At 41.9% G+C, this 26,884-nt stretch overlaps 1 protein-coding gene across 1 annotated transcript; it reads right to left on the minus strand.

Annotated features, from left to right (window-relative positions):
* Window positions 1-34: 34 nt before the first annotated feature.
* On the minus strand, window positions 35-26,709 carry GAA1 (glycosylphosphatidylinositol anchor attachment 1). The gene is made up of 11 exons (XM_077646594.1): window positions 26,097-26,709; window positions 25,790-25,886; window positions 25,181-25,340; window positions 24,893-25,000; window positions 24,597-24,793; window positions 24,020-24,219; window positions 18,737-18,890; window positions 15,821-15,886; window positions 4,893-5,083; window positions 4,519-4,671; window positions 35-459 (listed from the first exon to the last, which is right to left on the minus strand). The coding sequence occupies exons 1-11, from the start codon at window positions 26,351-26,353 to the stop codon at window positions 201-203; spliced, it is 1,842 nt and encodes a 613-aa protein (XP_077502720.1). The 5' UTR covers window positions 26,354-26,709; the 3' UTR covers window positions 35-200.
* Window positions 26,710-26,884: the final 175 nt, after the last annotated feature.

Here is a 26,884-nt window from a genome sequence, read left to right on the forward strand (position 1 = left end):
ATACGCATTGTGTTTCAGTCAGAATACCACCACATGATTGAAAACAACAATTTATTCAAAGAACTGATACAGTATATTCAATAACACTGTAGCAAAAAAAAAATAATGCCTGCAAACAAGAACTAGAGTCGCGGTGTCCCATGTGCACAAAAAGTTCTTGGACGTGAAGAACAGACAGTTCTTTGCACTAGAAAGAAAAATCACACCATCCACATCTGCAGCCACACTGGAATAAGGCCTAAGCAAGTTATGACAAATGTCCAGTTGCCGTAAAGAAGCCAGTCTTCCACGGAGAACACCACAAACTTTTTGTGGCCCAGAAATGAATAAGATAAATTGTTCCGAATGAACTGAGGGTCCCAGCCATCGAAGCTCATAGCTTGGACGAAGATAATCAGAAAGCTGAACACAAATGGATGGATCAACAGCTGCAAGAGTCTGTGGAAGAGGACAGCTACCCTGTAACACAGCAACAATAAAATATTAGCATCTAAATTGTCAAAAAAAAAAGGCAATAAAGGTAGCAAGCAAAGTTACTTTTTAGCTTTATGAACTCCTTTCTCTGCCTCCATACTCTGTACCACAGATATTACCCTTGCAGGCCTACTAAGCACTTGCTGCATTTTTGCACTATGGCAGTAATATACCTAGAAAAACTTGCCCATCAAATTTTTTTCTGTGCCGCATGATAACATTCCAATAGACACTGAATCCGAGTGGCTCATCAAGCTTCAGCTCTCATATTCATCAGTAATATAAATCCATCAAGTTCAAATCACTCCATTTGAACTCAAAGGAACTTGACACACACTAAAAAGCTATATTACTTTCACAGCTCCTTAATGTGTTTCCATCAGCAGTGCTGAAGAGTAACTAAAATATGTTTGCTTAAATAATGTCACCATGCAAGAAATTAATGTACTATTTGCAAGGATGTGTTGTTCAAAGTTGGGCAGTAAATAGAAATTTGTGTCTGCAGCCTACAACAGCGATGAGCTTGACAATTGCATAGAACAAGTCTGCAACCAGTCTTAACATGATTTGCAAAAAACTGAAGCATCAGCAACAAGCAAATTCTGTCAAGCCTAGGGGTGAATTTTCATTGCACTGCCTTGCATTTTCTACAGCCACAATATTTTAATATGCTTGCAGTATTACTTTATACACAACTAACTAAAGCTACACACAGAGCTTAAAGTTGTTTTAGCAAAGTGGAGCTTTGGGCTAGTAAGTACCGTATTTTGACCAAGAGGCTTAGCACGAGAACACAGGATGAAGGAAGAAAGACAGGACGAGTGTTATCCTGTCCTGTCTTTCTCCCTTCATCCTGTGTTTCCATACTAAGCCTCTTTGTCAAAATTGAAGTTGTTTCCTCCAAGAGAAGGGGAAGTTCTCTCATCGGGCACAACATCTCTCTCTCTCACGCATGCATGCACACACACGTGCACGCACACATACACAGGTGCAGAGAGAGAGAGGCAGTGACCAATATATTGCCAGGAGTGAGAACAAAGAGCAGCTCTGCACTCATGCAATCTAGAGACTAAGCCTTAGGCAAGTGCAATACTTTCAGTCTGCATATCATCTGTTTCTCCTTTGTGTCTATTTAATACCTGAACTATCAAAACTATTAAAACAGAGGAACCAACACTCTCACACTGCATCTGAAGAGGGAACCAGGCACCCCCCTTTTCCCCTTTAATAAATTGCAAGGCCTCAGGAGCTTTGAGCTTCAGGAGACCTGGCTAGAGAGACATACAAATGTATTACTGAAACCCCAATGGCACCAGTAAAATAGTACAGGTCACATAAGGATTTTTTTTTTTTTCAAATGAGCCAAATCAAGAAACTGAAATTAAGTCAAATTATGCTGGAATGACAAGCAAATCCATACTTCTTTAAAAAAAAACTATGAGAACGAAAGGGGCCCCGCAATGCCCTAGAAAACCTGCATGCAATTCGCATTTCAAATCCAAAAATGAGCCAGATCCTGCTGATGTAAGGATCAAAATGAGTCAAATTCATTCCTGAGCGCCTTATTTGTCATCTTCATTTCGAGTGTAGTTTTGTTTATTCCATCTCCAGAGCTACTTTCTCATCGACTTTGAAGAATATGAAGAGATCGGCAGAAGACCTGAACGCTGAAGATGACAACGAAGTGATCATTAGCACCGTTGCCGTGGGAATAAGGATGCCCCAGGTGAAAATTTGTTAATGAAAACCTACTAGTTTGTACTGGTTCTGCTGGAACCAGCAGGAAACCTGCTTATTTCCTGCTGGTTGTACTGGTTCCAGCAGGGTGCTTACTGGTTTTCTGCTGGTTGCACTGGTTCCAGCATAAGGACTTCTTGCTGTTATGGTCAGAGAGCTCTTTCCTTTGTTTGCATGGTAATAATATCCTTTAGCTAACAGAACTTATTCGACGGTGAGCACTAAAATCGAAGAAATGGAGCCAAAATTTAATGCGACAACTTTTCTTATTAACCATTCCCCACTAACACCTGTGGGCCACCCATTATGGGGGGATATATAAGCATGAGCACATATGGTATTAGAATGTAAGTACGAGTTAAACATGCAAGTTGGATGTATGTTATAGGGCTTTACTGTTGCTAGCTGCTGCTTTTAAAGTGGAGTTTAAAGCTGTACTTGTGTTCCCACTACAGGCAGATTTGCATGGTCCTGCAGGGTGAGTTTACCATTTTACTGTAGGTTTCGAGTGTTTTTTGCTCTCTGTTTTTGTGCGTGCTTAACGTTTAGGAAGTTACCATGTGAAGGATATACTAAAAGATATATTGTATGAATGATTTATCTAAACAGAATTAAATGTAATCTTTCGGTGCTATATGGAAGCTAATGGTTCCAGCAACTACTGGTTCCAGCAGCTACAGGTTCCATCGCTTACTGGTTCCATTAGCTGCTGGGAATGTGCTAATAAACCAGTACTAGTGGAACCAGTAGGATCCCAGCAGAAAACCAGCAGCAATTGTTCACCTGGGACACCTTTGCTATATTAAACATTAAAGCGCATTTAGTTAGGCTACTTGTTACTGGCTTCCTCAATTCTTTTTTTCTAGCAAAATGGCAGACGCAGACAGAACACCTCAAGACGAGCAGTTGTCTTGTTGTTTCATGTACTGTCCACGTCCACCATTTTACTACTAATCATGAAGTTAAGATCCTACAGTGACGCAGAATATTCTTCATTCCATACATTCTAGCTAGTTTACTTTTCCACTGTCAAAGCGTAAACAAAAGAAAAGAAGGCTGCCATGTCAGTGCTCGTGGCAGAAGTCTGCTATTCTCGTTTACTTGCTTATGTTAGTGAAGCACAGTAGTGCCCCTGATCACACACAATGAATGTTCGAATTGTTTTTCAGTAGAATTCCCAGCACAATCATTTTTAAGCATTATTTTCATAAATAGGGCTTAAATTACCACTCCAGAAATAAAATTTTCTGAACAAAACTGGGACAAGTCCAGAGCTTCACATTGAAAAGAGCCAAATCCAAAGTTTACATTCTGATATCAAAAAAATTATTTCCTTCATTTTTCATTACATGATGGTGTACAGTTGCTCTAACATATAAAGCATATCATATAATAATTTGCATAGTGCAACAGCCTGTGCAGATAAAAACTCTCATTTTTCTCAGTTCCTGTCTAGGTGGATCTAGCTCATTTTAAAAAAAAACTCCTCGCATCTAAATTCGCACAGTTCACATGAATTTGTTTTTACATCTTCACAGGATTAAACATAGGAATTTCTGTTTTAGATTTATAGACTTTTCTGCCAAGAAAGAAAAGGAATGTTTCTTGCTTTATATGAGCTTGAAAGTGACACTGTTTGCAATGGCACTACTGCAAAGAAAAGTGTCAGGAATATCACTATACAAGATGCACACAATGGTTTTAAAGGAACTCAGATATTCCAAAATTAAGGTAGGGTACTATAAGTATATCCTTCTCATTGCTGTGTAATAGAACCACATTATGGCTGTTTGCTTAAACAGGTCCTACTCTTACGTTAATGCAAACACAGCCATGCCAAATTTACATCACCACTGCTGTGCACTACTGCAATGATTGCAATAAAAATATACGTAACAACGTGCAAGATCTTTTAGCAAAGCATGCCAATGTACTATCAAAGACAAAAGTTTCCAGGATGTGCAAACAGTGATTTAGGTGCACAGATGCCATGTCTACCAACGATAGCCTTGTTTCACCACATGTGAGAGCACATGAGTTAGACTTTTACGCTCAAATCTGTGACCATGAACCACCAAGTGATAACAGAGCCATATGCTCCGATTGCCACTCACACATCCTAGAGACATTTGTCCCCAGTAGTAGGTACATGACACAAATGGCAATAATAAAAATATAAACCTGGCAACAGACATAAACAGAGTCCCATTACAAGTTCACTGATATGGTACAAGCCTGCCCAGGCAAATAATGCTCAGAAAAAATAAAGGTCATAACAAAAAGTTTCAAAGAAATTGGTGAACTTACCAATGTTCTGTGCTACCTGCTGTAACCAACACAGGTATAGTAATGACGGTAACAGCAGTGGCAAATGATATGTTCACAAGGGCCAAAGAGAACACCACTGTAGAAAATGCTAGTAACACAGCACATCTATGGGCTGATCTTTCTTTCTCTTTCCTGAAAAGAACAAGTTTGAAAGCTCACAAAAAAGAAATGATTTCAAAAGAAACTACAAATGGTGAATAATCAATTATCTGTCGGTACATAACTTTCCTCGAAAAAAATTATGGGCTGACACTTGCACATTTTCACTGGGGAAGGAACAACGGAGCTTGGAGTGAAAACTTCAGCCTACATGCAAGCTGGAACCTAAAGCAATAACTAAGATTTCTACAAACCTTGGGCCCACTACCAACGGTAGGAGAAGAGAAACAATCAGTGCAGCCACATAACCAAAGTATACAGACTCCTGGCTTGAAAGGTGAAAGTGGTGACCAAAATGATCGAAGTATGAAGGTGCCACCATCAGTAAGAAACCAACAGTGTGTGACACAGTCATGCATGGCAGAGCTGACCAGGGTGATGCAGTCTGCAATAGAGAGAAAGCATTAATCAGACCACTACTAGGGTAAAAAAATAATCAAGCCCTAACATAATAGAATTGAAAAATAAATTGCCCTTTGACATCATAAATATTGCTGCATTACACATACTTGAACAACATATATTCACTACAGGCTCATACACTTCCTAGTTCCTGACACTACAATAGACCGTGCCACCTAGTGATACCAGATGCCGAGCTGGGCAAGGTACCTCAAAACAGCATCTTTGATGGAGGTACCAAATGTTCCTAAATAGTATGCACTTTACATATAGATTAAATATATGGGCACAAAATTTGCATCCACTACAGACACTCACTTCAAACATTTCGATGGATTCCTTTAAATCACAATGAAACTATGTTTTACAGGCTATAGCAAGTTACCACCACAACATGCTTGCAAACTTAAATGGAGTTGAGCATAGAATGCTGTGTTCCGTCTTTTTTTGATTACGTGAGCAAATTTTCAGAATTCTCCAACAAAGTGCCACTAGACGGCCAAGGTTAGCCACCCAATGTTGTCATGCTTTCTTCAAAAAACTGTTGCTTTGCCGACATGACATGCAAAAAAAAACATGCAAAGAAAACAATCTTCCAACCCACAGCTAGAAAGAACAAATGGCACACACACACACAAAGATACTACTGGTAAAATGCAATTTGAAGCAATTTTCAACCTGGAGCACATTGGAGCAACAAAATACTAACCTAGAAGCACTTTGGAGTAAGTAGCTTTAAGCTTCCAAATCTCTTCAGATTCACAGACAATGGCAGAAAGGTTGTGATGTAAAGATGTGCACCATTAAGTTTGTTATTATTGGCACTGAGTCACACCTGACAGCTCTTCAAATTTAAGTTCTATACTGTATAACTGAAGAAAAGACAGCTTCAGGAAATGTCATACAATGTTTACTTGAAGAGCACATACTTTGCATATAATCACGAGCACAGTAGCTCAAATATGCTGCTGTGTGGCTCTCCCTTTTTCTTTACAAAGATTAGAAGTATTTATTAATTTACTCTCCTCTACACTAAAACTTTTGGTTTTTCATTGGTCAGCCAGTTCTGTAAAGTTTTCTGGCCTACATGTGCTTTCCTCACTCAGAAGCTATCAATGACTCAGTTGCCTCCACAGCCTTGTGAGCCAGACCAGTCTTGATCAGGCCCTTGTGCTCGCTGAAGCCTTGTCTTCGACAATTTTGCCTGAAGTGCACACAAAGCCTGCACTATTGCCAATTTTTAAACAAATTACGGAGTGCCGGGGCTGCCATGTTGCACAACTCAGACTAATGGCAAAGTACGAACACAGCAACTCTATGCAGTTTCACCCAATTGCAATGAACACTGGTCTAGTATGAATGAGATTCACGCGGCAGTTAAAATGGATATTATGGCTATGGCACTCAGTCTCGGACAAAACAAATTTCCCCAGACACGGTGCTCAGTTGTAATGAAGACACAGGCACCACAAGCTTGCATGCGGGAACATGCCACATGGCCGGTATCTTCATCGTGAATGTCCATGAGCATCAAAAATTTTGCACGCGAAAACTTGCAACGTGAAAATGATGGACGACAGAAAGCAGGAAGAGTCCAGCATTGCCCTGTCTTTCAGATACCTCGAGCTACCCAAGTTAGGTGTGAATCTCATGAGGCAGATGTGGAGCGAGATAATATTGGACCTTTCCACGTGAAACGTTCCAGACCCCGAAAGCGGCCACTGCCAATTCTTTTGAAAAAAATTGGGTTAGTTGGCGAATGTGTGAATGGAGTTTCAACAAAGTATTTTCTTGCATGAGTGTTCTTTGAAGTTTCTGCGAAGAAGCAAAAGTTGGTTGCAGTTTAAAATTTTTAAATCGAATGTGAAACAGGTTTGGTTTAGTTTATGGAGTTTAACGTCCCAAAGCGGCTCAGGCTATGAGGGATGCCGTAGTGAAGGGCTCCGGAAATTTTTACCACCTGGGGTTCTTTAACGTGCACTGACATCACACAGTGCACAGGCCTCTAGATTTCGCCTCCATCGAAATTCGACCGCCGCGGCCGGGATCGAACCCGCTTCTTTCGGGTCAGCAGCCGAGCGCCATAACCACTGTGCCACTGCGGCGGCTGAACGTGAAACAGGGCACGATGACAAGTAGTAGTTTAAAATATTTGTTCTTTCATGCGATTTCATTAAAGAAACCATGCAAGAATTTTCCATAAAAAAAAATGTTTGCAAAAAATTTTGTTTGAGGCGAGAAAAATTTTTTACATTAACATTGTTAACATTTCAGCCACAATAACTTTTCCCACTTTCACCTGCTGTAGTTTATGCTAGAAATAATTTAAAATTGTTAACAGAGTATATTTAAGAATATTATTTATGAAGTTTGCAAAAAGTGACTTTTTCCTGAGATTCAGACCTAAATTAAGGATCAAGGCCCCTCCAGATAAAAATATGTGAGATAGCCAATTATAAACACCAACTTCATTGCTTGCTTGTAATCTAGAAATTTTAATTCGAGTAAATTTTGTTTAAGGCAAGAAAAAAATTTTTGAAATCCAGAACCAGCCTCACTGGCAGCTACTGTCGAACTGTGTCTTCACTGCAGAGCATGCACATACTGCCGACTATTTTTCAGGAACACATATGCACTCTGGAACCATGACATGTGGGCAGATGTTGTTTTCTGTATGGTAAATGGCATTAAATTATTTGTTATCGTGGTTTTATGTTGATGCCCCCGCAACCACATTTTACAATACTAATACATTTATGTGATGAAAGTAAACCATGACTACCCTGAGGCCGCAACCTTGACCAGAGAGGTATCAGAGACGAGACATTGTGCAACACGCTGATTCGTTGTTTTGTAAGTACAGCAGATCAAGAAATTATGATATGCAAGAACATGACTTATCTCCACTCCGTGCCAACCATCACATATCCCTTTCAAAGCAAAATGTGCTCACGCAGTGCAGCATCAGTGGTCAGCGACGGCACTACATCAACACGCATATTTGAAGTCCCGTGCTTATGAGTTTATAACACTTTCTGCAAGTCATCAGTCGACAGTCAGAGAAGACTGTAGGCAAGGGTGCCTTCGGGCTTCTTTAAGCCATTTCATAGCGACAGCATTAAAGGTCCCGTTACGCAGAAAGTGCGGCGGCGGCATTGTCGGCAAAAAATCACGGGCATGGCTCTGGCAGGTGGTTCCCAGAGAATGACCTGGGAGGAAGGTGGGCCACCTAGGTCATGTGACCATCACAACTGTGACCATCACAGCGCCATCACAACCTGCCCATTGGACAGTGAGCAAACTGGCCACCGTGGAAGGTGACAATTAAATTAATGATTGGTCGCTCGGGAAGAGCAACCTGGACCACACAAGGCCCACTGCTTGGAGCACCTGTCATTGCAGGGCAGTGGCGCATCGCTTAACCGCTACACCACTGTGCCAGGAGGGGTATGAGGACTTCCAGGGACCTATGAGTGTAAACTAGAGAATGACCTTCTGCATATATGGGAATTAACCCATTTCGCTATTGCGCCATACCCTTAATGCAGAGCTTAAGTGTCTCCTCCAATTTTTCTATGTTGATTAGAAACACATTGCAGAGTGCAGTGCTAAGGTAGTCGGACAAGAGCTGCCCCAAACAAACAAAACTCATCATTTCTCTGACAGAGCTTCATCACAAAATAAGAATACATTTCTGAATTTGTACTACCACAAGAAGTGGAACAGTATATTGGAAGAATGAAAGTTATTCAATGCTACAGACCTCAAAAGGGTGTGGGAAGGTGTTGGTGCCACACTCAAACATGCGGCAGCAAAATTTTGCAAGCATGCAGAGGCCATATCATGACCAGATGAAGTCACCAGAGCATCTAGTTGTCTGGACCAAAAATAATATAAAGAAATTAAAGTACACCTGGGTGGAAAATTCCAAATTACAAGAAAAAAGAACTGAACTGGGTTCCAGATTTGCTACGGCAATCGTAGTCAAAGGAGAGAGACAGTTCATCCACTTCAGACCAGCTGCGCTTTCAAAACTTCGTGTTGCCATCACATGATGCTCAAAACTCGAGAAATTCATGTAAAGAAACAGGCATCAAATTTATGTGGCGTTACTCTGACACTAAACATTCAAGAGTTGAAAAGCTGAACATGAGTGGATGGGAAAGCAGAACACAAAGGAGCCAAATGTAAAGAAATTTCCAGTTTGCAGGTTTCCTGCTGTAAGTGTCCATGGGCATGCCCAAGTGCAGTTTTCATTCTGGCGTGGAACAGCAGAGATTAATGCCCATGTGATTCTGCTGCCTCAGCGTTGGAGAAAATTAGGCAAGGTCGGCCACTCACTGCCACCGAAAAATGCTCACATCAATGCTGCCTTGGTATGCCTGACCACCCCGAGCCCCTGAAATGAGATGTAGTGAAATGATGAAAATACATTGCTTCTGATGTAGTTATACTCATGCCAAGCGACATAGCACATATTCGCTTGGCAGAGAACCAATGGGAGCCAAGTGAGGCTTCAGCTTTATGGTAAATCAATTCCCCATGCCAAAGAACATCCAACTCGCACAAACATTCAGTGTACATTGTTGTTTTCATCGCCAGTTAATTCCATGAATTTCTAGCACCTGAGCTCCAATCAGATCTTGTATGCCGCGGTTCATATCGAGCATAATAGTAGATGTTCTGCAGTGAAGATATAGTTCAGCAGTACCTACTGGTAAGGCTCGTTACGGACTTCATGACTCCAAAAATATTTTTCTCGCCTCAGACAAAATTTGCTCAAATTAAAACTTCTAGATTACAATCAACGAAATTGGTGAGTATAATGAGCCATCTCATGTATTTTTTATCTGATGGACTTTGATCTTTAATTTAAGTCAGACTCTCACGAAAAAATTACTTTTTGCAAACTTTGTAAGTAATATTCTTAAAAACTCCTCTGTTAACAATTTTAAATGATTTCTAGCATTAACATAAAATACAGCAAGAGGTGAAAGCAAGAAAAAGTTATTGTGGCTGAAACGTTAACAACATTAATGTAAAAAATTTCTTAAAACGCCACTTTTTTTTTTACTGAACCAAGAAAATGCAGGAAATTCTTGAACGGTTTCATTAATAACACATGAAAGAGCAACGCAAGTTAAATATTTTAAAATAATATTTGTTATTGTGCCACTTCACATTCGATGTAAAAATTGATAGCGAAAAAGGTTCAACTTAAGGAAAATGCAGTGAGCTATCGAAAGGAAAATGATAGGTGTAACGTTAAGAGACAGGAATAGGGAGGAGTAGGTCAGGGAAGAAATGCAGGCTGATAAAATCCTAGTTGAAATGAAGAGGAAGAAATGGGCTTGGACAGGGCACGTAATATGAAGGCAAGAAAACCGACTGTCCTTAAAGGGAAGCTGAAGCACTTTTCGAAAAAAATGAGTTCCTTACGTCATTTTATAGCTTTTAGTCTGCTGAAAAAGAATATCTCATTCAAAAAGAGTGGAAATAAGCGCAAAAAGTTGTTATTTAGAAGAAAACGCGCTTCATCGCCTCAGGGCACCAAGCGAACGCCGCTCTTGCCCGCGATTGGCCGGGACCGTCGTGACGTCATCCATGGGGATCTCCGGCCAGCACCGACGGCGTTGCTGGGTAGCGCGTTGCTTCAGCCGGCTTTTAGGGACTATGTTTTAGAAATTGTGGATAATCCAAGCAGTGTTGAACAGTTTGGACTCTCACCACAGCTGTTCGAGCCATCAGCAGCTTCAGAAAATGGCGGAACCAACGACGGCGCGGAGCGTGCCGGAAACGAAAGTCAAGTTGCGACATTTTCACATGTTGGAAATCTCGACTGGATGGATGGATGGATGACCGTTTTTATTTCCACCGGTAATGGAGACCCCTTATTACTCAACCACCGGACTGTTGGAACCTGGACGAGCGCACGCAAACCTATTCCGAAATCTTTGAGAACTATAGACTAAACAGAAAACTAGTTACTCCCGAAGGCCTTCTAGAACTACAAAAGAATGGCAAACTAGATGAGTTGGAGTAGGTTCACTGCTGTACTGCAGCGCGAAGAAACGAGGTGACCGGGAGGAAGCTCTCGTGTGCGCTATTCCCTCTGTCGCATGCTCGGGCTACGGTTCAACCACAGAACTTCTGCACTTACACCCGTACGTTGTCGTTTTTTTTTTTTTGCATGATGAACACGTTTTTGAACAATAATTATGGCTGCATTTTGGAGCTCGCAGTGCTGCTCATCCAAACCAGTGTGCTGCGAGATATAGTTGCTGCTGTTGCGTACCGAGATAACCAGCAGAATTACTTGTGGATGATATACATGTATGCGTACCGCGGCTCGACAACTTTGCCGTTCTGACTCAAGGACAAATTTGCATGAATTCTGGCGCCACTGTCGATCCCCAGCCATGACCAAATGCTCATGAATGCAAATGTTTGCAATTGCTCAAGTATACTAGGCTTATATATAATCGGTTTTTTGTTCAATTAGGTGCAGCTGCATGTGCTGCACACTGATGAAAGGTTATGAGAATTGCTTGTGCTGCCAGGAGGTGCAAGCAATCAGGAAAAGCAAAAAGGCACACAGTGCGTAACGAGCTCAAAAGAGTTCAAGAGTGTGTGCCTCAAAGACGGCGCTGGAAGTGGCCTTAGTTCAGCATGGATGTGAACCAGCTGGAAAAGGCAAAGAGTTTACAAACAGGTAAGAAAGTAATATAACGAAAAGAGAAATATTGATGCACATATTTTGTGCCGGCAGTTTCGGCATGCTGCGTACCACCGATTGTCCGGTTAACGTGGAAGAGGGTGTGGGAGAACAACCGACGGATTCTACCAAGCTGTGTGCTGAGCGTTGTTCGAAAGAAGTACCATGCCAAAACTGGTTTATATACAGGCTTCAAGCATTACACAGAACGCCCGAACCAGAGAAAGTAAACAGCACTGGCAGAAGATTACATTGATCTGTGGTTCGCCAAAGCACGGGCGGCGCGGGCCGCAGCGAAGCAAGCGCAGCGAGACGGCCGGCCGACTCTCCGTGAATGGCATCACTTCTGCCAGTACTCCCTCTCTGCCGTCCCCACACCCGGCGCTTTCGGAAGCGACGTGGGCGTGCCGCCGGCAGGTTTTTAAGAAGCGATTGCAGCTCTTTTTGCAGACAGAATCGGGAAAAAATTTACACACGATTTTCAAGGTCCTTTCTACCCAACCCCAGCGTTTCATGCGATTTGAAAACCGTTTCAGCTTCCCTTTAAGAGTAACAGACTGGATTCCAAGAGAAGAAAAGTGTAGCAGGGGGCGGCAGAAAGTTAGATGGGTGGATGAGATTAAGAAGTTTGCGGGGATAGGGTGGCCGCGGCTGGCGCGGAACAGGGTTAATTGAGAGATATGGGAGAGGTCTTTGCCCGTAAGTGGGCGGTGTCAGCCTGATGATGATGATGATGATTAACTTTTGCTTCTTCGTGGAAACTTCAAAGAAAACTTGCATAAGCAAAAAATTTTTTCTGGATAAATACTTTATTGAAACTTTTACTACTTTGTTGAAACTAGCCCTTTTTTTTTTTTTTCCAAAGAATCAGCGGTGGTCACTTTCGGGGTCTGGGACGTTTCACGTGGAATGATCCTAATGTGTTGTCAACACTTATTGTCCTACCCTGTAACCCCCGCCCTTAAAAAATTTCACAGCAAGCAATAAAACATCTGATCGTGCCCCAATAAAACTGCGGAAAGTGATGCAATATCAATTGGTGTTGGAGAGCGTTTGTAAGTACCACTAAGTATCGGCCAAGCTGCATGCACCAACCACGAATATCTTCGAATTGACGCATGTGTTACGTAGCTGAAGAAGTGTGCCGCCAAACCTACGCAGCTAGATGGCTCGTAGCCTAACTGGGCTGCCAGATCGCACCTCGCAGCCATTTCGCCATCAGACGCGCTGCCTGAGATTTTTGCAAACGGATTCTACAGATTTATTCGGTCAAAAAATCTGACTGCATAGCACAGAACACTGTCTACGCATCCCTGCCGTACCCGCGAGTAGCGTCAGTGCAGGCTCTTCACACAAGCTGCCGAAAACGATATCCCAGCAAATGTGATGCACCGTACACATAGGAATCATTTTATCTGCACGTGTGGACTACATCACCAAATGTTATTTGCATCACGTTTAAACACAACCTTCGATCGTGTGACTCATGCAAGGCCTAATCGGCCAGCCAGTCGAAATCAGGCTGAAGAAAGGTAGATTCTAAACAAATGCAAACCCGAGGACGTCAATCGGCCTCCATCTCGATGCGTGCACTTTCATGTTTTAAGGGCATAAAGGCAGCAGCTCGAAAATGCACGCCAAAACTTTGCTTCACCGATGGTGGTTCACCCACATGACATAAAAAGTACGCTCTCGAAATTCATGTCCCCGTATGACTGTCTTAACAGTTCTTAACATTTTGATATGGTCGCGACAACGATTACATCTCCCTAGATTGTCAGCGCACGGCGCCGCTCAATTAAAAAGCAGTGAGTTCAGAACAGTTAGGCACAATTTTCCCAATTTCTATCATGATGGCACAACTTTTTTGGTTCGGTGCAAAGGCGGAGTCACTGCCCTTAGTTACAGCTAAAAATGTTATAGTAAGCCCTGGCTTGGCAATCAAAGAATCATATTACACAATTCACAATAATGTCATTCCAGAGCAAGGCATGGACATGTTCTATGGTTCCAACTGTGGTCTTGTTATGCCTGCCGAAGCGCTGGAGCAGAAACTGCTGCTGCAGAGAGTAAGGCAAGGAAGACCACTCCTAGCAGTAAAGTTCAGTCCTTGCAGAGCGATGTGTGCACTGTTTCACCTGCACTGGCCTATTTTCCCAGTATTTTCCCAGTAGCAAGAGCAACGAATTTAGCTTTCTCTAGTAACTTCATTATTGCAAGGTTCAACTCTATCATTCTGATGATAGCAATCCTTTTGCTAGACTCATAAATGATAAGCAAGATTAGGCTAACGCAGCTAATGCAATAATGCAGTGATGCCTCCAGAAAACTGTTTTCTAATATATATCATTCCTCTGAATCTGCAGAGTCAAGAAAATATAGCAGAAGGCTGGTTCAACATTCATTGTGTTCCTGCTGACAAGTTACACATAAACACAACCTTATAATTTTTTTCACAAAGCAGAAATTTTGGTTTTGAATATTTTGTCATGCAGTGTCCACTGATGTATCTATAGCGAGAACAAAATTTCACACAAGAAATTTAAAATTCACAAAGTTGAAAAACAACGAACATCTTGACCTGACCTATGGTCCTAGAAGTGCAACAAAACAAACAGGGTCAAAAAAAGATAAAACAGTTGTGAAGCAATATGCTCCGCAAGGTGAATTATCTAGGCAGAAAACCGTAATGGAGAAAAATGCCCATTGCCCGAGCATTTCCCCACAATGCATTTCACCAAATTTCTATCTGCTCTATCCACTCACTTGTGCTGCCAACATCTTCCCAACAGATACTGTTTAAGAATGGCTCACCAATGACATCACAACACAATTATTTCAGGTTAATGACCTGGCCAATTTCTAAACTCAAGCTCACTAATAAAATCAGTCGCTTTCAGTGTAGTCATAGAATCAGTGCCAAGGGTTTCTATCAGGCTCATATTTAAAGCATGAGAGTGGATCACAAGTGAAAAATCCGTTCTGTTCGTGCTCACATAACCTGGATGCACATGTGACATGCCTCCAAATAACCTTAAAAGCAAAACTTCAGTACTTTCAGAGTATAGCTGCAATTAAATTCAACATAACAATGCCTTTTGCAATGATTTCTTTCTTCCTCAGCAGAAAATTCAGCAATCATTCATTCTGAGCATGGACTAAAAAAGATATGTGCAAATGACTTAGCATAGCATTAATAAATCGCAGCAGAAGGCTCGTAGCAGAATGCAGTTCCAATGCCACTCTGCAATCCATGAAGAAGATCAAGCCCAACATTTGATGCAACAAAAAGTTGTAATGTTTTAACAACAAAAATCACAAGCCAAATGTGTTTTGTTATTATCATTTTTCTCACAAGCCCCTGGATTAACAAGCATCACTGAAACAAAGTCGCAATAAAGGTTCAGCCACATATTCATAATCAATGCAAGGCTCAAGGGATGCAAAACAATAAGCAACCTATGTGCAAGCAAGTTACCGAAATTCACTTAGCCTCCCACATGCTATCAAAAAAAAATTACTATAGTAGGATACAACTTAAAAAGACAGCAGTTGGTAACAATGGGCTATAGTCCTCGGCATCCTGTGCTACTCTGCTGACCAATTACAACAGTAAACAGAATCAGTTTTTAGATGTTTGACTGTGTTATACAAGCCAGAGGCATCAATAGTCTTGTGCTTAAAATTTCGTCTCACGGTTAGCTTCTTGTTTAGTGCCAAGAAAAGTTTTAACAACACACTACTTTTTTGATATGGAGGGATTTCGTGCAGCGGTCCTGAATGTAGGTGCAGCTTCACTGCAGACTTAAGCTGCATCCAACTATAGCCAAGACACCAGCGGCTACAACAGAAAATGCAATACGACTATGCAACAACATGCAACATGGAAAGCCGTCAACCGATAACCAGCAAATGCATGCAATAGGATACTTTTCACTTTACAGCACGTGCGCTCATGATCATGTCACCACAAGGCTTTAGGGTAGGTGAGAAAGAAGCAGTCACCTCTTTTGTACTGGCCGCATCTGCACTCTTGGCATCTCCGCTGAGAGACAAGAATAGCACTCCAGCCTAGAGAAACAGTGAGAACAGTGAAGAGCATTTCTTGGGGTATGCATATGCGGCAGAAATTATAGATCATTCTAACAATGTTCACTTCTCAACATCTGCACAACAAACAACAAGTGTATAATAAAGGGAGGCAAAGGATAGCCGCAGAATGTCTAAGTGGACAGCATCCACTTAGAGACTTCTGCCATATTAACCTTTAAAAAGCAAAAAATAAATTATCGCTAACATAAATCACTAACATAAATTGTTTTTTTGGAAAAATGGTTTTTGAGGAAAGGAAATGGCCCAGTAATTGTCTCACACCTTGGTGAACACCCTGGAGGAAGGAAGATGTGAAAGAAGAAAGAGAGAAAGAGGTGCCTTAGTGGAGGTCTCCGGAATAATTTCGACCAACTGGAGATCTTTAACGTGCACTGACATCACACAGCACACAGGCACCTTTGCGTTTCACCTCCATCGAAACGCGGCCGCCGTGGCCGAGTCCAAACCCGGGAACTCCGAGTCCAAACCCGGGAACTCCGGCTCAGTAGTCGAGCGCCCTAACCACTGAACCACCATGGTGGGTGAAACTTTTGCTCATTTTTTCTTGTTGTATGCACCAGCACTGTGTGTTACAGAAACAAATGGTTTTAAAAATGCTTGATCATGCCGTTTTACCTTTCTTCCACGCCAAACATGTTTGAAACATAGCTTCAATCCAAAAAAAAACACTATTCATATATTGCCTACAGAATGTGCTAATGATGCCCTCGTACAAAAATTCTCCTTGTCCCTCAGGCAAGGACTTTGGCCAATAGTGCCACATTACTTCTGCGGCTCCTGTGACACAACAGGCCAGTATCCTAATGACATAAAATGAGAAAATGAGCAAAGATAATGAGAAAGTTAACAACACCTCTAAGAATAAGCTTTCAAGTCTAATACTCGGAATTCTGATGCCCCAGACTAGCAAAGCTGAGTTTGAAAGACATTCCAGGAGAGTAAATAAGGCTAAGGCAATGTTCTGTTCCTCTGAAAGTCTTCAGAAAGTGCAGCTGAGTACCTGCTAAACAAAAACTGAAATCCGTACAGGAAGTGCCACACGCAGCCAATGGGCTAAGACTGTTTCAGAAAGGTAAAAGCGATGGCATCCTTATTGGTGGACCTGCCTTCTATTTCTTAACTGTGTATTTGGATGTTCTTTTCTGAGTCAAGGCAATTTTGAATAAAGCGGAGCAACTCAGGACATAACAAAGCAACTAACTATCTTGCAAACCAGCGCAACGGCTCGAAGCCAAACAGGGAAGGGACAAAACACAGCGCTGTCCCTTCCCTGTTTGGCTTCGAGCCGTTGCGCTGGTTTACAAGAACCACACCTGACCAACTCACCCACCAGTTCATGTTGTACAACTAACTGTATGCTTGTCTGCTCAATTTCAGTCCTTTTCAGTTCTCACCTTTGTGCCTTAAATGTTTTTGGATTTGGCAAACATGCTACGAGAAACTGATATTTTGGTGACAGTAATACTGAAATTTCTTTTTTTTGTACACCCTGCTCAGGACAGGAACTATAACTTAACAGTTCTCAAACTGAAAACATCCCAAGCGGCATGTTCAGCAGTAAATGCAATTATGGCTGCCACTCTTGGTGTCTTGAAAACCAGAAATAGTTCAATACTTTTTTTTTATTTCTGGACACTAAATGTGAAATACAGGCCAGCCACAAAGCTTTAAAACAAGCAATGTCACCTCACACTATTCATTTGGGATTAATGAATTCAGTATGCCATGGACAGTTCATTAACCATTTCAAGCTCTGCTCATGATTCAATTCAAGATGAATATATTTCCGCCTAAACAGCATATTCGGACTTCAAGAAAGTCACTTCATTTCCTACACAAAACAACAATGGTTAATTTTTTTACATGCATGTATGAAATTTCATACAAAGGGCCACAATGGTTGTAACTTTTAGCATCTAAATGCCAGGATTTTTCAACTAAACACCCAAGGAATCACTTTATCAGGTGAATTTAGCATCCATCCTATCGCAAATGGAGTGCTTTTTATCACTAGCTAGTGAATGCAGTGAATACTATTTCTTAAAACAGCGAACATGGTAGTACATCTATCGCCATTTTCATTTAGGCAGATTTCGCCCCCAGTAATTCTAACATTTTTTTTTTCTGACATTCAATGTCATGTGCATCTCTTAAATAAAATTAATTCCACGACCTCTTGGATGCTTATACGAAAAAAACCTTAGTACGTACATACTGAAATTTTCAACCACTGTGACTCTTTGTACAAAATTTAGTACATGCATGTATGAAATCACTGCTAGGTGCATGCACGAAGAAATCACTCCAAAGTGGAAAAAGCAGCAACTTCACTACGTAGTACATATTAAGTACATACTACCTTAAATGGTTAATTAAGGCAATAAAAGATGTAGGAGGGCATCAAAAAGCTTCTTCAGGCCAGCAAGCACAACATTCTGGGAAAAATTCAAGCATAAGCTACAAAAGGAAGCACCACTGCTTCCAATAGTTAAGATAGGTAGCTACAGTCACACCACATCTCTTACCAATTTAAAGAGGTTCGCATTGCCACCAATGCATAGTCGCATTACTCATTTTCACAAAACACTAATTTTAATTTATGCTCCAGTTGGGCGCTTCACTACTTTGAATTCAAGCACCATAAAATATTGTTGCTGGAATGTTTGAAAAAAAAAAATGCACACTATTAAAACAATAACTGTCTTCCTGACAAAATGAAGCTGAAGATATTGACAAGTAAACCTGCATGTAACAGAAAAATGACAAATGCAAATAGCACTGCAATAATATAAATCACTTCCAGCATACCTTTAGTAAAGCTGGCAGGCCAATAAGGGCAAATGCAGGACTATACAACCCAATGGAAATGTATCTCCTTGTAGATGGCAACAAATAGAAGAAAAATGATTGATGAAATCGTTCTAGCAAGTTGTTCAAGCTGGAGAATACACCTTCAAGAACCCTGGAAAGCAGAATAAGAATAGTGACGTTTTACAGCCCTGTCTTCTGTGACACCTGGAGGTGTCAATATCTGAGAGCCACTTTGCAAAAACTAAGACACTGAGAGTTTATGCATTAGTCGTTGGGTATCCACTTATGCATTAAATAGAAAATGCATGAATTACCAGGTGAGCGAAACTTGACAGGATTCAGTTTCCTGTCACATTTTTTTTTTTAGTGCAAAACAAAAAGGTGCTCTCAAAGACATGATGCTACACCGATAAACATCAGAGAGGTAACTCCAGGTATTTTTTTTACATTTTTCAGTTGATAATCGCATCAGATTGCTTGGAGTCCTCTCGCTCCAGCACAACTAACCGTTTTTCAAAATACCGAGTTAAACTATTTCGAAACTGCAAAAATGGTAAACTGAAACTGAAATTCAGTTCATGGCCTAGCACAATGCCCTGCTTGACGCAGCGATGACATCACAAACGTTACTGGAAAAAGACTTGTATATGCATTGAATGGCTCGAACAGCTAATGGAAGCGATCAGACACGTAGCCAGGAATTTTTTCTGGAGGGGCTCAAGGTAAGTTTTTCTAGCTGGCAGGAGGAGGTGGGGAGATAAGAGCCTGGTAACGATGACTCCATTCATAACATGCCTCATACAACCTAATACAAGCCTGAAAATATTTGTTTAGCAAGTGGGCAGTATACTCCATCTCAGTAGTTCCTTGCAGCTCTACCAAAGCTGCTATGAGTGCAGAGGCAGTGTTCTGACGCTGCAGAATGTAGTCCTAGCGTAAAAATTAGGGGGTCACTTAAAATCTGCCTTTAAGGGTATGATGCGAGAGCGTTAATCAACAAAATGTTGAGTTGGGCTAGTTGGTATGGATTCATAATAAAACAGCGCAAAAGACGACAGACCAGAGAAAGGAGAACACAGGACAAGCGCTTTTTGCGCTGTTTTATTATGAGAGCGTTAATGGTTCCCTGCGGCAGTTTCTCTTCACACACAGTCACTGCTCTTTGTTCACATTCACACATTTGTCCCAATTATGACAACACAGTTTCCACATGCTTGTCTGCGAACTTCTCCACACTGCAGTTTAGCACATATATTGTTACTCCAATTAGTATCTCACTAATTAGTATATCTCTAGTTCACTCCACTAATTACCACATTACTAAGCTTTAAATTAAGCCAACACCACACACACATCACACACCCTTGTACCTCAGTCAAGTAAAAGTAAACGTGCCTATGTTACTTAGTCGGCAGCGTGCCTGGCTGGCGACCCAAATGTCATGGGTTTGAATTCCGACTAAAGTTTATGAACATTTTTCTTTACGTAAAATCAATTAATTTAAAAAGTTAAGTCATTTGAAACATGTGCTCAACTTTCATTTATAGTCCACATACTCTTTTCAATTATTTTCATTCCAGACATCCACGCATGATGTCACACGTGACTTCGGTTTCTCGACACAACGCTGCCAGGACGATGTCAGGTTTTCCACTGAACGGGGGCCTTAGCGCTGTCGCATTAAAATGGGCATATGGGACAGCATATGCTAACAAAATGGTGTGTTTCGTAATGCACATGTGTCACATGCTATTTCAAATTGAGCCTTATCGTAGACTTGCGTCACGTATGCTATTTCCGAACTCTAGCATGCATGGCTCTTGCGTAAGCTAAAATTTCATTTCCAAATTATGGCGCCCTTCAAAACAAAACAGCTCCCTTTGGACTGTATTCGGTGTTGTTAATGGCATTTTCAGTAAGTTCACAGTCCATAAATGTGGCACCGGGCTTCGCTTCGTCTCACCTCGCCTATAGCAAAATGTATGAGCGATAAATTAGCCTTATTTTTTATTTAGAGTGACGATTCTGCTGCTTTTGGGCCTGAAGAGGAGACTGGGTTTGTTGACAAAAATAGTTCCCAATCCAACAACCAGATGGCGCCATTAGGCTGAGCTTATTAGAGTCACTGGGAAAGTGTCAGAGTACCACATTCCTTTTCCCCGTACCGCCAGGCTTGGAAGCAGGCATAGGCAGTATCAAAGATACATATATCTTCGATGCTATCTTTCTATACACTTTGTGTGTTGGTACTGGATATCATTTGTCAAATATTAAAGTATTTGTGTATTGGTATCTGATATACATTTTTAGTGTATCATGTATTTTAACCATACTTGATACCCAAAAAAAGTGTGCCGCAGATTTAGGTTGCTGTAAGTCAGACTTAGGGACGGCGGGGCTCACTCTTGCGGTAGCATGCCGAAAAAAGGGAACAATTAAGAAGTGACAACATCAATGCCGTTAGCTCGGTCAGTCGTCTTTCTTCCAATGGTCGTTGTTTGACAGAGAGACAATATATACGTTTCGCTTATGCACACTCGGTGACAGAAGGGACGAGAAGACAGGCTCACCGTTATGGTGGAAACAACACCCCTTCACCCCTATTTCAAGTTGCAGTAGTTGCCAACATAAATGGAAGACTTTTGCCATCATGCTGAAGAGCTTACAGAACATTTCTTGTTTACTTTGCAAGAATGATAAAAAGCGCACTCTTCTACATGCCAGTCATGGGGTCATCAGTGCCAGCAGCAAAAAAATGCATCTGTTGGCACATTCCTTTCGTTTGGATAAGCAATGCTACAATAAGCTGTTGTGCTCAACAGGCACCAGTGAAGTGAGTTTCTTAACTATACCTCGAGGAACCCCTAGTCGACGTGGCTATACTTCACTCTTATCCAACAATAAAAGTAACCTGCACATGCTCTACTGTGGAGAGGCTTTTTCTTTTGCTTCGCTTAAAGCATGGCCGCATCACGGGGCTCTTTCGGACCGGCGGTTTGAGGAAATGCTGTTACTTGCTACCGTTAAGTAAAAAAAACATCAAATAAGAGATATTAGCAAGATATGTTTTGCCTAATAGGAACTCTCAATCCTTTTATTTTTTGTTTTTCTTCTAGCCTTGAACGAAGAATGCTTAACTTAAAACGTCTGTTAAACACAGTGCTGGGTTTGACCTCTAGTCTTTCGGGCCGTATTTTTCTTGCGTTGGTTTTTTTTTTCCAATATGAAAATAACTATTTGGCTTTCGAAAGCACACAAATCTTGCACTTTTTGCACAGGGCAAAGGCAGGGGCAACCGGTAAATACTGCAGTAACAAACACAGATCATCTGCTTATGGAAGCGATCGTTTGAACTTCACCATGGCTTCATTCCAATGCTAAAGTTTAAACAAAACCAGCGGTGCCGTGTGGCTGGATTCGTTCAAACCCTTTCAAATACTGTGCACTTTATCACACTCACTAAAAACTGCAGAAACCATGGACAAATAACTTAGCCAATTGTATTACCAGCTCTATTAACATTGGTGATTTTAGCAGTGTATTAAAATATTGACGATACAGTATAGAGTATCTGTACCAGAAATCAAGTTTAGTTCGGTATTTTGTACCTGTATTGGGAATGCAATTTTGGAGGGTATCGGGTATCGGTATCGAAGATACTTGTTTCGAGTATCGCGCCCAGCCCTGCTTGGAAGTAATATGGCCACCATGGCCCAACGTTGCCAGAAGAGCGAGCACAAAAAATTACAGGGAACTGCATAGAGCGACTGCCTTCCAAAGTCTCTCGGCTCTTCTCTAAGACATGCATACATACGCAAGGTGCAGCTTAAACAAGTTACAAAGACCATTGTTTGCGATTTATTTTGAGCGTTCGTTCACAGTATCACTGAAGCTGGCTCTGCCAACTATGCAGAACTTTATTTTGTCATCTATAATAACACTGTTACAAATGCAGATGATACAGAGGGCACCACCGATGTGATTGTCATGCTGGAAGCGTCAGGTAGAGGCAGCTGCTATATATCTTCCAATTTCATTGATGGGGAGAGGGGGATTGCAGTACTCGAATTTTTCCAGTGACTCTTGAGCTTATCATTGCGTGTCCGTTTGCATATGCTAAACTAAATGTGCGAATGTTACAAGCAGCGTTAACGTCCTGCAAAATTTTTTAGTTTAGCGTATGTAAACATGCATTCGCTTATGATACATACACATCATTGATTTATACTCTTTTCCTAATCATATCTGCGTGCACTGTGAGCAGACGACACGCAGATGACGAGGTGCGGAGGAACACGTTTAATGTGCTCTCCTGATTGGCTGAGGAGGTCTCTACCTTCCATAGTGCTGCAAGGAACTCCTAAGGTGGGGTATAGACATCAACGTGCAGGTAATGTTTGTGCCGTCGCAATCGCAGTGTTGCCTATAGAAATCAGCTGAGACCACGGAAATAGCAAAAATTAAATATGATTTACGCAGGAATAAAATTCCATGAGGCTGCCAAACTTGGTGGTAATGATCCGGATAGAGACAAAAACCTGCAGTTCATTAGAATATGTGAACCTCAAGAAAAAAAAAACAGAGATGCCTATTAAATAGTAGCCACTCCAGAATGCACACTGCCAACAAGCCCAAGCAGAAACACTACACAGAAAAAAAAAAAAGTAGGGGATGATGAGACATCTGATTAAACAATGCAGTGAAAGCAGCTGGATTTACCCTCAATGTTTACTTCGATGCTTTTACTCTACTGAATGCTTTTACTTAAGCCCATACACACGGTAGAATTTTTCCAGAGGGTGAAGGTGGATTGAAGGGGGCAGTGGGTGGGGTGAATTGGCAGCCCCCTAGCTTGGGGGGGTGGGCTGGAGAGGTGGTGATTGTAGAGGAAAATTGACTTTCCCACTGCATCTTCAAATTTGATTTCACTTGTCACTTTTTCGTTCCACTGCTGTGTGGAACTGTGGGTGGAGGTAGGTGGGTTGATGGTGGGTGACGCTTCTGGAGGGTAGAGCTGAGTGGATGGGTGGATGGTGTATGGCATTTATGGAGGGTGAAGGTGGGCAGGGGTGGGGTGAGATGGTGGATCAAGGGTGGTGCTGGGCGGGTGTGGGTGGTGGTGAGGAGGTGGATGGAGCTTCTAGAGGGTGGAGGCTCCTCAACTGGGCTAGAGACTTCACTTCAACAGACATCAGATTTCCTTGGAAGGGAGGGGGGTACAGTAGCACTCCTTTCGCAGTAAAAGAGCTCACAAGAAAACCAAGTAAGAAGGTAACCCACCTGCCAACCTCATTAAACCCAACACTAACAGAGGCCACTCCATCTGCATGGCCTTCCAAAGTCAGAGCTTGTATCGCATAACGATGAAAAAGTCCATGGCCCCCGTTTGGCTGCCCGGTCGCCTGAGCAGCCATCATAGCTGTCATGGTTTTGAATGACTGCACCCAGTCCTCAAATGGTGGCAAGTCATAGGGAGACACCTGCAACACCAGCCACCATGGCCTCACGTAAGCATGGGACACTTTTTTCTAATAAGTGAGATACAGTGCATCACAAGGTGTAAAGCCTTAGAACACAAATGCCACTGAAAAGTTTTAGTCCCCCAGCATATGCTCTTTTTCTTCCCAGTCGGTGTTTTTGTGCATGAGTGTACAATGTTGACAATAATTCTATGTCTACCTTATGCCCATACATATATTTTAACACACTAATATTAATGCCACTCAAAGCCCTTTCAGCTGAGAAAGACCACCAACCTCAAGCTACAAGCAATCACATTTTATCAATATGTCACTTACATTAACAAAAGCAAGACGCTGCTTTAATACTACCAAAAGTGAAACCAAAAATCCCTTACTTGGCCATGGAAAGTTGTGTGGACAGACTCTCGCAGGCACAGCTCAGTTACTAGGTTAAACAGATCCAGGTTTGGGAGTTGGCCATTGAGCCCAACCAGTTTCAAGTCGAGTCGCTTGATACGACTACTATGGAGCTCTAAATTGATGGCAGCCTGTACGGGACCACTTCTAGCCTGCAACATGCCAGGGTCAATAACTGAAAAAAAAAAAACAATACAGAAGGAATGTTTTGCGTAGGTATTGCCAGCAACTAGACAAACAGAGCAAGAAAGCTATTGCAAAAGGACAGATGTACCTCCAGGTGCAGTATGAACATCATGGTAGGCATCTAACCACGCTTGGAAGCCGACCAATTCATGTTCAGTGATGAGAAATATGATATCCTTGGCCCAGGACCCTTGTGCTGAAAAAATATACCCAAATTGGTCTCACAATTTCCAGCTTATGGTCAATGCATGTGTAGCATCAGGACAGCAAGCCAGACTTAAAAAGCACGTAGTAGTAAGACACAGACCAACTCAGGCCTGAACGTTATGTGTAATGCCAATGAGAGCTACAGTGAACATGCCTCAAGGCTTTTCACCTCTGAAGTACTTCGCAAGTGCCACCATGAGTGCAATGCCAGGTAGGGTCGACCCGTGAAGGTTGTCCTCCATGCGGTACGGTGATGACAGCACAACCGCTTCTGTGCCAGCACCACGAGGAGCCCGTAGAATAGCGTACACATTTTCACCGTGGTGCGTCTGCTCCAAATCCAGAAAAGACACAACCTCAGCCAATGCAGATAAAACCACCCACCAGACAAGCCACCAATTTTTGCTCCATGCTCGGCATGACACACTAGTTCGCACTCGCAGAAAGGAATATAAAATACAGGTCGCAGAATTTTCACATAAAGCCATCCCAAAAAGGCAAAAAAAAGTGCAAGGGAAAATAATTCGTTATTACATTTAAGCATAATATTTTGTCTGCAACAGAGGAGTACAAGAAAAGAAGAAAAAAAACTGGGCGGCTCCTGAATTTAGTAAACCTTAAATAGATGATATGCGACATAACATCAGGAATTGTGATATGCACCAAGATTCTTCCAATCATGAGTCCGTAATCAATTCTTGGGCTGCTCTATCATTAATGACACACCTCAACATATATTCCCCTTTTAAATTGTGACAGCCCCAGGAATTATACGTACGGGTTTGGAGCCCAAGGGGTAGTGAAGGCTGAAATTGTGCCGGAACACGTCAAGCCCCAGCTGACGAAACTGGCCCAGCAGCCACGGCAAAGGCAAGCTGAAAATGCATGCAGTAGTCCGACATAAGTTTGCCACCTGCTAGCAAGCCTGTCAAAGCTTACACCAAACAAGCAGAACAGCTTGCTTTTTTTCCAGAAAAAATAACTAAAACTACTCGAGAATGAGTGCAGTAACAGAGAAACCATTCAGTTCAAAGTCAACCAAACGAACTTCCCATTCACTCGATTGCATGTGTTCCAAGATTTACCTCGCATGGTTTTTGGCCTCTTCTTTCAAGCTTTCCAGGGCATCCTTTGCGAATCTACCTAGGTCGAACCGCCTGTTGACCAGGCCCGGTAGGAGAGCATTTTCTGAGAAATACGTTTTGTTGTTGCACTCATCGCTTGCTAGAACCGCGAAAGCGATCAGGCCAGCTACGTACGCCAATGTGCAGATTACGTTGCAATGTTTTTGAACAAGCAAAACCACTTTGCTGTTCTGAGAAGTGTTCATAAGCACACCCATGCTTTCTTCTTCCCGGTGTTGAAAAAGTATGTACCGGGTTACAATCTGCGGTTACTCTTGCACCGTTGTATCGAAAGGGCGAAGCCGGCATCAGCTCACTTCAGCTAGCTTCAGCTACGCCACACCATGGCTCGATAGCTACAGCGTCCACGGCGATCGCGCACTCGAGCACACAGTACACATCCTGTAGTTCCGACCCTGCTTAAACAGTTACCCAAGCCGGTCAAACTGACAAACGGCCCAAACAAGTACGCACACACCCAACCGAACAGCAGAAATACCACTTGTTAGTATATATAAATAAAAAAACAAAGCGCAAAGCGTGGAGTCTAACCAGCCCAGCAACCCCATCAACTGGTATCAATCGAAACTAAAAGGAGAGTGAGAATTCGTTTACGAAAAAAAATTACTCATCAAAGCACTATTATTATTTTGATTTATTAAATATATTCGAAATGTTCTACGAATAATGGTTTGTTTTACGCTTTTGTGCATCAATTACAAGGGTGGGCTCATAGAGCGCATGCCGAG

This window comes from Amblyomma americanum, chromosome 1 (assembly GCF_052857255.1).
Source record: "Amblyomma americanum isolate KBUSLIRL-KWMA chromosome 1, ASM5285725v1, whole genome shotgun sequence".
Classification (NCBI taxonomy): Eukaryota; Metazoa; Arthropoda; class Arachnida; order Ixodida; family Ixodidae; genus Amblyomma; species Amblyomma americanum.